At 49.1% G+C, this 12,912-nt stretch overlaps 1 protein-coding gene across 1 annotated transcript in view; it reads right to left on the bottom strand.

Annotated features, from left to right (window-relative positions):
* The window catches only part of DDX31 (DEAD-box helicase 31), a 58,926-nt gene extending 46,115 nt beyond the window's left edge, over positions 1–12,811 (bottom strand). The window contains exons 1-6 of the mRNA XM_006104399.3: positions 12,631–12,811; positions 7,451–7,707; positions 7,275–7,350; positions 6,317–6,360; positions 5,205–5,275; positions 3,707–3,771 (exon numbers count right to left, since the gene is read on the bottom strand). Coding sequence (XP_006104461.1) covers positions 3,707–3,771; positions 5,205–5,275; positions 6,317–6,360; positions 7,275–7,350; positions 7,451–7,707; positions 12,631–12,726 — 609 coding nt within the window. The 5' untranslated portion in view covers positions 12,727–12,811. The remainder of the gene's footprint in view (positions 1–3,706; positions 3,772–5,204; positions 5,276–6,316; positions 6,361–7,274; positions 7,351–7,450; positions 7,708–12,630) is intronic.
* Between the last annotated feature and the right edge of the window lie 101 nt (positions 12,812–12,912).

The raw sequence follows: 12,912 nt of genomic DNA on the forward strand, positions 1-12,912 counted from the left end.
AAGCCACCGTTTGTGTATCAAACAGACAAATGCTTCAATTAAAGAAGCAAGAGGACCTGTACATGTGCACATTTGCTTTATAGGCAGGGGATACCCTAAGAGGACATGCTCTTAAGAGACTGGTGACAAGGACCACTGCATCCTGACAGAACGTCGCATTCAGAGAAGGCAGGGGAGGGAATGACTTGATTTTCACTCTCAATTTTTTGGGTACTGTTTACATTTATTTGCCATATACATTATATCCAAAAGTAATAGTAGTAATAATAATAACAATACAAGAAGAAAACAAAGTAATCTGATAAAGGCCCCGAAAGCAACGGTGCCTTGCACCTCGAAAGTGCTCACAGACAGGGATTGGATCAAAACAATGAGAGCAGCAGCTAAGTGCAGACTTAGCCGCAAATTCAATCACAAGCATGGTTTTCATGTTTTGCATAGGAGACATTTACCCACAAGGAGAAAAGGATTTGGAATTCAAACTAGAGCCGCCTGTACTCAACATCAACTTGGCGAGCCTGCGCTGAAGCCGGGCGAGGAACGGTAAACATGTTAGTACAACGGTAGCGACGTGCCGCAGTGTGACGGTAGGAGATTCTGACATTTCAAAAGGTGTTACTACACAGACGGAAAGAAAGAAAAAGCAATTCCTCACAGAGCAGAAGTGAGTGAAGAGGATGGATGTGATGTCAGAAGAATCAGAGCCAAAATGACTGAGCGAGTGTGCACAGCAGAGCAGCCCTTTCCCGTTTCATTCCCAAAGTAATTGAAGACTCCGTCCGGGGCCTTGAATTTGCTGCTCCCTCCACATATGATTTTTACAGGTCAAATCATTTTACAATGAACTCCAAGGGTCTATATGAGTATTACTTGAAATCAGTGAGTTAAATTTGGGCTTGGAAAACTCTCTCTACAGAATACTCGTCTTGAATAGGATGAGTTGTGAGTGATATTAAAAATAGTTGAGCAAATTAAAAGCAACTGCCTGGCTTGTTAATGGTTCTGAATATAAGTGAATCAAACCATTGCCCTTTAAACAGCCCTGGGAGCGTGTTGATGATGATGACAGCTCCCACAATGAGCAGGTGGTTCCCAGGTGACAGGCACTGTTCTCAACCCTCCACGTGCACCCAGCTGACTTGCTCCTCACCCCAGGAGAGAGGCACTGCAGTCGCCATGGCACCGGTGAAGTCAGTGAGGCACAGAGGGTGAAATGGTCTGCCTAGAGTCACGCTCAGACTGGAGCACAGCTGCCCACCACACGGGCTCCCCGGTGTGTAATCTAACCTCCCCTGTCCTCAGTCACCATCTATGAGACCAGACAGGTGGGCTAGGACTGCAGGACCCATCCCAGCTCCAATACCCGCCAACTCCCCAACTCTGAATGAACTAACACCTTGCCCTGGCATTTCTGGAGCCTGTCAGTGGGGGAGGCTCCACCGCACTGTCGTGATGACCTGCTTCTCCTCTATGTTCCCCGTGCAACGCTAAGGAGCCCTGTGGGACTCTCTCACTGAGTGCCATGGGAAGGAAAAGGCAGTCACCGCAGGAATTAAAAATCTCTCTTACCACTTCAGAGAAAACTAGCATTAATCGTCTGATAAGTATCTTTCTCATCTTTTTTATATACACACAGATTTTATCATCATTGACGAAGTTGGAGTCATACTCTATGTGCCAGTTTGTAACCTGCCTTATTTCAATTACATGGCAAGAACACAAGTTCACAAATAATACTTGAAAAAAAAAATAGCACTTTTACTGGCTCTAGAAGGTTCCATAATTTGGATGATTGTGTATGACTTCTGTTTTATTCATTTACAATCATTTACATAGAGTTTAAATAAAATTTAAACTGACTCATTTTGAAATAATTTCAGATTTACAAAACAATGCACAGCCCTGGCCAGGTAGCTCAGTTGGTTAGAGCATCATCCCAACACACCAAGGTTGCAGGTTCAATCCCCAGTCAGGGCACATACAGCAATCAACCAATGAATGCATAAGTAAGTGGGACAACAAATCGATGTTTCTCTCTCTCTCTCTCTAAAATCAATCAACCAACCAATAAAAATTGCAAAAGTAGTACAAAGAACTCCCTGAAACCCTTCTCCCCGCTGCCTCATATGGTATGGATTCTCAAAATCACAGGACAATGATCAGAACCAGGAAATGAACACTGATTAAACACTATTAACTAACCCATAGGCCTCATTCAAATCCCAGTAACTGACCTACCACCGTCCTTTCCCCAGACCAGGACCCAGCTCCGGACCAGACCTGCATTGAGCTGTCACGTCTCCTTTGTTTCTTACTCTGGGTCGTTCTGTGGTATTTCTTTGTCTTTTGTGACCTTCATACTTTTGAACAAGGTACTGGTCAGCTGTTTTGTAGAATATCCTTCGATTTGGGTTTGGCTGATGTTTGCTTATGATTAAACTCAGGTTATGTGTTTGGGGCAAGAAAACTACAGAAGTGGAGCCGCGTCCTCCGGACTCGCAGCACACAGGCCCGTGAGGCCCACGTCTCAGCGCCGGTGACGCCAGCTGATGGCTTGGTTAGGAGGCAGCCGGGCTTCCCGCTGGAAGGTTAGTTTCCCTTTGTGATTGAGAGCGCCTTGTGGGGAGCTGCTCTGAAACTATGTAAACAGCCCATTTCATCACTTCCACCCCCTCACGTTAGCATCTGTGACGATCCTGCCAAAGGCTGCTGCTCTATTTCCATCTCTCTTTCTACATTTTCCTTCGCATTTCTACTATGAGGAAGGGCTTTCCCTTCCACCACTTATTTATTTACTCAGTCATTTCTTCTTATCAGTTTGGACTCATGGAATTTGTTTAAGTTTATGGGCTATAATCCAACACTCTCATTATTTATCTTGGCACTCAACTATCAGATGGGCTCGATACACATCTAATCCTGCATGTCCAAACCGAGAAAAAAGGAACCAATTAGCTCTTATCTGACTCCTATTTCTGACCTCGCTGTTTCCTCTAGAGAAGAAGCAGGGCTGTATTTGTGGGATTCTGGGCCGGGTTTTGAGATGACACCTATGTCTGTGGAAGGTGGCGGTTCACTGGCTTCCCAGGGAACACCAAGGACCCAATTGTGGCCCAGGCACTAACTGTTTCACAACTGAAGGAAGCTTCTAGAACATGCTCAACACCAGGCGGCCCATTGTCAAACTCACTAATTGGGTGCTTATTTCCACATCTACTATTCATGACAAACCACATTTACATACAACGTTCACCTTTCTTAGGCAGAAGAGCTTGTCTCTGGAGCCACAGAGAACTGAGGTGGGAATGCAGTGCCCCATTACTCGCCACATGGTCTGGGTAAGTTAGTGAACTTCCCCAAGCCTCCATTTTTCATGTAAACCTGGGGGAACAGTAATACTGACAACTCGGTGGGGCCAAGGCAGCTAAAGATTCAAGATCACACAGGCAAGGCATCTGGCAGCACGTCTGACATCCGGGAGCACCTGACACGTGTCCTGTAAGACCTACTATGACGGTGGTGGTCCCTTTACTCTGCCGCATGCTGGGCAGCCTCGGAGGCAGCGCGCTGTGTGAGAAATGGAGTAAGAGGCAAGGAAACAATGCGAAGGGAGGGCAGAGTCTTTCGGTCCCAGTACCACTGCCATGCTTCCGCCCGATGGTTCCCATCGCTATGAACAACAGTGGAGAAGCAACTCGACACTCACCTGTATTTTCGTTTTCATTGCTTGGAGGGACTGGACCACAGGGATGCAATAGGCAAGAGTTTTACCTTTTAAAAAAGTAGAAAAGCAATTAAAACCAGAGCCCCTGTGGATGACAGTAAGGAAAGCAGCCCTGCTCTCTGCGGGCAGCCCTGAATCTGGGGAAAGGGAAGAGCAAGCCCACGGCCAAGAGGCAGAAACGGAGCCCACTGTCTCACACTCCTCTGTACACTCGGTCCTCCTACAAAACTGCAGCTGCAGCTCCAGCTCCTTCCTCCCTCTAACGCAGCGGTTCTCAACCTGTGGGTCGCAACCCCTTTGGGGGTCGAATGACCCTTTCACAGGGGTCGCCTAAGACCATTGGAAAACACATATATAATTACATTTGTTTTTGTGATTAATCACTATGCTTTAATTATGTTCAATTTGTAACAATGAAAATGCATTATCAGATATTTACATGACGATTCGTAACAGTAGCAAAATTACAGTTATGAAGTAGCAACGAAAATAATGTTATGGTCGGGGGTCACCACAACACGAGGAACTGTATTAAAGGGTCGCGGCATTAGGAAGGTTGAGAACCACTGCTCTAACGGGACTCGGTGATACATTCCCTAAACTACACACAAGCTTGAGGGCTGTCTCCAGAAGCTGACAGCTCCTCCTCTGCAGTGTCTAACCCAGGGGTGGGCAACCTTTTTGACTCGAGGGCCACAATGGGTTCTTAAACTGGACCGGAGGGCCGGAACAAAAGCATGGATGGAGTGTTTGTGTGAACTAATATAAATTCAAAGTAAACATCATTACATAAAAGGGTACGGTCTTTTTTTTTTTTAGTTTTATTCATTTCAAACGGGCCGGATGCGGCCCGCGGGCCGTACTTTGCCCACGGCTGGTCTAACCTCTCGAATGCGCTAGCTCCGTGGCCAGTAAAGTCCTCTGTGGTGCTAGAGTGGGAGGGGCCAGGCGAGCCTCAGCCGCTAAAGACTGGGAGAAACCCAGGATAGCGACAATTTGGGGTTTCCTCCCCCCTGAATGACGGCTGAGGTGGGGGGAGTGGAGAAGAGCTGATGAAGGGCACAAGAGGGTCAGAAGAACATGCCCGGGCTGTTCCGGAACATGCCAAAGCAGGTTCCATGTCTGAGCAACCGACTGCATCCAAGCAGTGTGTGCTCGGGTCAGAACTCTGTTTAATAGCAGAAGAAAATACGCATCGCCAATGGAGTAAGGATGGGCAGCTCTGGCACAGGTGGGGGGACTTGGCCCAGCCCTGAGTCAGGCTCTGAGGAACGAGAGCAGAACTGGACTCGCACGGCTCTGTCCATCGCCCCCTTCCTATCACTACGTGAATTAATCCAGGGCTCTGATCGAAAGCATGGCCTCCCCTTCCCAAACACAACAAAGCAGCCACTAGCACGAGCCGACACCTCTCTGTATAACCCAGGCCAGGACTGCGGCTGGGCTTCTGGGGGAGGGCAGAAGTTAAATGACGGCTGACCTGAGCCCGTCTGGGATCTCACGAGAGCGTCTCTGCCTTCCAGCAGCGCAGGGATGCTTTGCTTCTGGACACTTGGGCCACCCAAAAGAAAGAACATGGTTAGCCACACACATCACCCACGTGCGTTTACAGGCAGACATGCAGGACACACCAAAGGCAACTGCCCATGCGCTGCTCTACCGGCTGCCTCCTTAGAAGCTACCGAAACAGTCAAGTGAAGATGCTGAGGCACTTCCGATGAGCAGGAGAATAAAGCCCTCAGCTGAGGTTCTGGAACTCGGCTGAAATGCTGAGGCAAGCCAGAGAGTGGCCATCCCATCGTACCAGCTAAGAACAGAAACGGGACGGCATGACCACAGCCTGGCGCTGGTGAAAGCATCTGCCACGCCCTCTTGCCTCTGGAAGAGGGAACACGAAAGGCGGCAACACAGTAGGGGGGATCCCCCGCACAGAGGAGTAAAGGAACCTGTGAGCCCCCGAGAGCCAGGAACTGCTTCGCGCTGCAGAAAACCAGGACATAACTGCAGGGACACACGGGGCAGTGTCCACGTGCGCATTGAAACACCAGCAACCGAAAGGGGAGAGGAACCATTTAAAGTGGGTGGACAAAACTGAACAAATGGTGAGGGGGCTTCCTTTATTCTTAACATTCCTATTTTTACCTATAGAAGCACACACACTCAGAGAGGACTCTCGCCTCCGGGAGTCTTCATTAGTCACAAACATTTTTTAAGTTTTTCGTATCCCATTACACCCAACCACATATTCACGTCTGTCTTTTAGGTTGACTATATCCTACTACTGAGAAACTGCACGAGACATTCTGTATTTTTAACAAATTACTTTCAGAGAAGCACGAACAACAGTGAGGTCTTATGCAGACCATCTTCCAGGCCAGAGACCTCCTACAGTTTAGAGGTGAGGGTTCCCCATTTGGCAGGTGGAGAAACCGAGGGGCTGAGGGACAGGCTGAGACCTCAACAGCCAACAACCTGGCGTTGTTCTCTAACACCAACACACAAACTGGCTCAGTCCTCCACAGACAATTCAGATTCCATACAATTTTACCCACTTAAGTCCTAAGAACATCAGGCTTCGCCTGGAACTCTTACCTGGTCATATGAAATATGTTCAAGACTGTATTTAGTGTGGAAATCTGAAAGAGAAGAAGAAAAAAAATATATATATATCTTCTTTAACTATCAAATTTTTAGTATAAATTTACACAAAATATAAATATATTTATATTTGCAAATACGGATGCAAAAAAACAACCACCCAAAAAACCCCACCACAGATGAAACTGGTTACCACGGTGCTCATCAGGGGGTGGTTCTGCCCAATGAGGCAACCCCTGGAGAGATCTCTGGTTGTTAAAACTGTGGGAGGGGCGCTACCGGCATCAAGTGAGCAGGGGCTCGGGATGCCGCTCAACACCCTACAATGAGCTACCACCCCAATGTGTGCGCCGAAGCAAGGCTGAGAAACCCTGCTCAGACCTGTGGGTGAGCAAACGGGCTGTGTAACCCACCCTGAAGGAGGAGGTAAGCCAGGACCATGCGAGCAAAGGGATTCCCTAAAGTTCATAGATTTCCTCTCCTTTCTCATAAAGCATGGCAAACTCAGTCACGGGAGAGAAAAAAGGGTTCATTTGTTTATAGAAAATGCACATTAAAATAGTCTTTCTCCTTCGATTCTTTATAACCACAGACGTTCCTTAGCAGCAAGATGCAGCTCAGTCCCCCCTTATGGCCACTGTGACATCTGCGCCCAGAACGCCTCAAAGTCACATCTACCCAGTAATGAGGAGGCTGAGTTAAAGCCTTGTAAATGGATCTCAGTCCTAAACTGAATTAGGGGGGGAACGGGTGAGGGGGATGAGGACATAGTGAACGACTAAGCTTGCCACTCGCCGCACTGCCCTGGAAGAGTGCTTATCAATCTGAGCTCACACAGGTAACTGGGAGCAGAACCCCTGAGCGGGGATTTCTCCCTAGACTGTCCTTTCAGACGTTCTGAATGAATAGTCCACCAAACCAGCGACCCTCTGAACCACAGAGAGGAACTTACCAAATGTGGGTGGAGGTCCAGCTCATGAAAAGCATCTGAAGAAAACACCTTTTCTTGCACCTGCTTGACCTCAGGTCTGCAAATGATGAACAAAATCGGGCATGAGTTCCCACAAACAAAGAAAAAGGCAGGGTCCACCAGCCCTTTACTCCCGAGGTGCACTGCCCTGGGCGTACCTGGGGAGCTCCGGAATCTCAGGGTTGTTTTTAAACAACGATGAAGTCTTCACGCCCGGCTTCTGCTCTTGGCTTTTCTCACTTGCACCAGCCAAAGCCTTCTTCCGAGAAAACACCTTCTGCGCCTTCCCCTTCAGGCCCCTCTGCGCTGGCTTAGCAGCGGTTTTCTTGGCGGGGAGAGAGGACGCCGCATTCCCCCGTTTGGCTGGGGCAGTCTCATTGGACGCTTGGCGTTTCCTTTTGGTGGCCTGTGCTCGCTGTGTCATTCCCCAAAGGAAAGAGCAGCGAGAGGTGCATTAGTCCATGAAGACAGACCTCAGAGTGAAGCGTCACTGCCCACGGAATGGCATCTCCCCGCAGAGATCATTAGGCCCCATATGTCAAGCAACAGTTTAGGGGCTGCCACCACGCTCTTTGACTCGGCTTTTTGCCTCCAAAAGCAAAACCCCACAAAAGCTCAACTCACTCATCTATGAGACCTCACCATCCATCGTCACTACCAACTCAGCCAAGATGAGGGGGAGGAGCAGGAGGGAGAGGCATTTTCCGGGCTCAATATTAACCAGCGAGTTTGTTTTCAGAGAAGTCTGGCTGCTAAGTCAGTCCATATCGCCAGGGACCCACTACATGAGAATCGGGGTGGGAGAGAATAAATCTTCTCTACCAACAAAGCCCGGGTGACTATGCTGCGTCCCAGCTCGTGCCAGGGAGCAGAAACCTCCCTCACTGCTGCCCCAGAGCGCCTGGATCACCACCATCCTCCCCCGAGCTGCACCCCAGATTCAGGTGGTGTGGAGACAATTCCTACTCGGTTTCCATTCCAAACGGGAATCCTGTTCCAGCCATCACTCCTCCCACAATTCTTCCAACTCCCCTCGCCCTTCAGTTCCCCACCTGATCACCGACTCCCGGCTACATCGCCAGGTTATTTTCTTGCCTGTTGGTTCTTATTTCCATAACAGGAATGTGATTGAGTACACACTGTCCAACTACCCCCAGGAGGAGAAACATCCAATCCCTCCATTTTCTTTGGCCTTCCCTTCCACTTCACACAGGAAAGGAAAAACATCGTGTGAGTAGCCAGTCCTGCTACTCTGGAGCTTTGGTTTCCCTGGGAATGTTATTTTCCTCTTAGCTTGAAATGATGACTTTCATGTACGCACCAGCTGGTTTTATTTTTAGTTTTAAAATATATTTTATTGACTTCAGAGAGGAAGGAAGAAAAAGAGAGATAGAAACATCGATGATGAGAGAGAATCCTCGATAGGCTGCCTCCTGCATGCCCTTACTGGGGATCGAGCCTGAAACCTGGGCATGTGCCTTAGACCGGAATCAAATCCGGGACCCTTCAGTCCACAGGCCAATGCTCTATCCACTGAGCCAAACCCATATATATATATTTGTATTGATTTCAGAGAAAGGAAGGGAAAGGGAGAATCATTGATAGTCTGCCTCCTGCCCCCTACTGGGGATCGAGCCCGCAACCCTGGCATGTGCCCTGACCAGGAATTGAACCACGACCTCCTGGTTCATAGGTCGACGCTCAACCACTGAGCCATGCCAGCTGGGCACACACCAGCTTGTTTTAACCATGACAATTTGCTTCAGACTAAACTACCAATAATAGTTATTTGTTCCTGGCAACCATAAGGTCTTCTATATCTAAGTAATTTAATAAACACACTTCAAACATTTAATATTAATCATAAGTACTGACCTACTTCATTTTACAAATTTTTTAAAAAGTCCCAAGTGCATGAATTTCAGGTTAAAGAAAGAAAGAAAAAGAAATAAAAAAGAGATGAAGTCAAATGTCAGGTCCGTCGAATCATCTGCAGGGCAGAATGAAATGTGCAGATTTTACCCCATCCATGGCACATGGACTACCGGAGCATGAAAAGGCACAAAGGCCACTCCCGCCAGGCACACACTCCCCACCCCAGGCCCTGACAGGTGGCCTTGCAGTTGCTGTCTATATACCTCCTCTTCTGGTCTCATCCCTCAAGGCGGCCAGATTCTAGGGGTTTAGAAGCTGTTTCTGACCTTCAGCAGGAGCTGCCACCTTGGACATCTACCTCTGAGCCTGAGTGTGCTTTCTGCAGCAACACAGAACGAGTACTTCCTCTGCACATAACATTCCTTCGTACATCAGATGACTGCCTTTCTCCCTCCTCTTTGGGCTAAATATTCCAAATAGGACACAGATTTTAGATCCCTTACCATCCGGCTCACCCTTTATTCCCATGCCAACTTCTCTCTAAAAACAAGTACTCAGAGTTAAGCATAGTATTAGACAGGCTTTCCATGGCTCTTAGGCTAAAATAAAAAATCTGTAATTTGATCTACAAAGCCCTCTAGAATCTGGCTCTGCCCATCTCCAGTCTCAGCTGTACCCTCTGCTGTCCTGGTCGTCCTTAATTCTTAGCATGTGCCACGCTCCTCCCTTCCTCAGGGCCTTTGCACGTGCTGTTCCCACACCCATGTCTCCAAACCTCCCTCTGGCCGGCCAACGAACACTCATCCTTCAGATCTAGGCTTACTTGTCCTGGGAAGAGCCTTTCCTGGTCTCCTCTCCACCCAGGCAGCCCCTGCACTGGCTCGTGCCTGGCACACCGTGTGTGCTCAATAAACACGTGTGAGGTGAACGAATTACACGCAATGGAATTTTCCCTTTCCACAGTCTGGACACTTCGACTACTGTTAGCTTCCCCCACCCACAATACATTAACTTCAAGTACTGGCTACTCAGCAGCTATCCGCAGCCTGATCCTTAGGGTACAAAGCTGCAAGATTAGCACGCTCGTGAAAGAGACCAAAGTGCAACACCCAAAACCCAAACCTAGAGCTGTACCATAGAAGAGTCTGTGCATAGGGTTAGGAGCGCCCATGGCCAGGGGACAGGAATGCTTCTCGAGGTGGCATCTGAGCAGAGAGGGGCAAGGACATACCGAGATCTACTCAAAATTAGCTGCACAGCACTAAGCAAGTCACTTCTCTCTGCGGCTGTCCTTCCCCTGTAAAGTGAGGGGCTATGGCAGATGACCTCTGGGGCCTTCTAGCCCTGAAAGTCTAGATACCACGTCCTTGACGTTAATAAACATACTGAGTAGTTAGTACTTATGTGAATTAACTCACTTATCAATACAGGTATGGCATCATCTCACTTTGAGCTGAGAACACCGAGGTGCAAGGTGAGCTGCCCCAGGACCACAGAGGGACCCAGGCTTTGCCCGGCATCGACTCACAGCCCAGGTTCCTGATGATAATGCTATGATACTACTTAGTTGTTGTATGATGTTTCGTTAGAAAACATCATGAATAGTTTGATCCCTATTTTGTTTTGAGTTGTTTTCTACAAAGGACAGATACCAAAATGTTAACCAGGCTTATGGGTGTGTGTTTTTAAATCTACTTCTGGAATTTTCTAATTATAATTTAATATTTTCAAAATTATTAACTTTGTTTTAATAATCAGAAAAAAAAAACTTTAGAAAGAAAATATTCTGCACCGAGTTTGAAGTCTTTCCAAATCCAGTGTACTGGCTACCCATCCCAAGTTCAGGCTACTGGCAAACTTGATCAGCACAATGCTCATTCAAGACACAAATGAAAATGTAGACAAGACCACTGCAGACACTTGTCACCACCTCATTAACACCCTTTTGACACAATAATTCAAACACTGGTAAAATCAGACATCCTACGTTTATTTACGCAACTCACTCAGAATCAGTAAGTGCTTCCTATGTGTTAGTTACAAGGCAAGTACCTGGTACAGGCACCCCACCACCCTCCCGATGTAGCAATTCTATTGCATAAAATGGAGCCCAGATGAATTGATTTATGTTTTATCATTTATTAAATGCCTCTGATTCAGGAAATGTATAGTTTTTACGTACATCACCTTTTCCATCCTCATAATAACCGTCCGTAAAGTAGAAGTGACTGTTCTCACTTTATGGCTAGGAAACGGAAGGATCAGAGAGGTGAAGTAACTTCCTCCAGGTCACAGAGCTAGTGGGTGGCAAGGCTGGCACCTAATCCCAGGTCTGTCTCACTCCAAACACCACGCTGCCCCCACATTCCTTCCCTCCTCCTCCTACCGCCCCCCCCCCAGATGCCACCACACCACTGGCAAGCCAAAAACTTTACCCCCAAACCTGCAAATCCTAAAGTTGGTCGCACACGGGCGCACAAAAAAATAAATAAAAATTAAAAATCATCAAAGAGCCCTAACCGGTTTGGCTCAGTGGATAGAGCGCCGGCCTGCGGACTGAAAGGTCCCAGGTTCGATTCCAGTCAAGGGCATGTAGCTTGGTTGCGGGCACATCCCCAGTGGGGGGTGTGCAGGAGGCAGCTGATTGATGTTTCTCTCGCATCGATGTTTCTAACTCTCTATCCCCTCTCCCTTCCTCTCTGTAAAAAAATCAATAAAACATATAAAAAATTAAAAAAAAAATTAAAGAGCAGCGAGACACTGGGTGTTAGCTTAGAAGAACTCAAGGAATTTCGGCCGCCCCGAAACTTGGCAATAGAATTTTCAACGGAATGATCTGTTGCTTTTTCCAAGAAAACACACACACACAAGTTTTTGGTACGAGACTGCGCTTTTTCTGGGGTTTGAAGTCACGCGATTTTACATGAGCTTTTCTGCCCGGACCCCTCCCCTTTTCCGGGCGGGAAGTCCATCCTCCCTGGACACCAGTTTCCCGCTCCCCCTGCCCCCCCTCCCCGGCGAGGGAGTTACCCCGACGAGCTGTATTTACTTTCCCCCTCTCTGCACAGGGATGGCGTCGAGGTCATTTTCTGAAAGCACTTAGAAATCCCGGTCTCCAATCCTCGCTGCGGGAACCAACGACCCTGGCGGTCGAGAAAACGATGGCGCGAGACGCGGGTGGGGTCAGGGCTGGGCCTCAGGCCCCAGCGTCCACCCTCGCTTCCAGGGGAGGCGGCTCCAACCCGGGCCTCCGACTCCATCAACCAGCGGCCCCGCCGGCTCTCCCCCCGAGGGTGGGGGTGTAATATAACCTTAGACACCCGTGGCTCGGCGACACCTCCAGAATCGGTCCGACTCCCCCCCCACCCCCCGCCCCTCAACTCCGGAAATCATTCCAAATCGGGCCGAGGCCACACGGCCTCTCGGGCCTGTGCAGACGGGCCTGTGGTCGGTGGGAACTCACCCGCCTCGCCGGGGCCGCGCGGGGCCCGGAGGACGTCCCGGCGGCGGCGGCGGCGGGCTCGGAAAGCGGGATGGGCGCTCCGTCGGTGACTGCCATGGCCGGCGGGGAGGCACGGACACTCGCGGACCAGCGGGCGCGTCTGGACCTCGACAACTAGGGCCGTGGCTCCGCTGGCGCTCACGTGGGACGCGCGCGAGGACCCCGCGTAGCTGCCCCGCCCCCGCCTGTTGGCGGGCCCCTTTCCGGGTCCGCAGGGCCGGGGAGCGTTCACACGACCCGCCC

Source organism: Myotis lucifugus, unplaced genomic scaffold (genome assembly GCF_000147115.1).
Source record: "Myotis lucifugus unplaced genomic scaffold, Myoluc2.0 scaffold_565, whole genome shotgun sequence".
NCBI classification, from domain to species: domain Eukaryota; kingdom Metazoa; phylum Chordata; class Mammalia; order Chiroptera; family Vespertilionidae; genus Myotis; species Myotis lucifugus.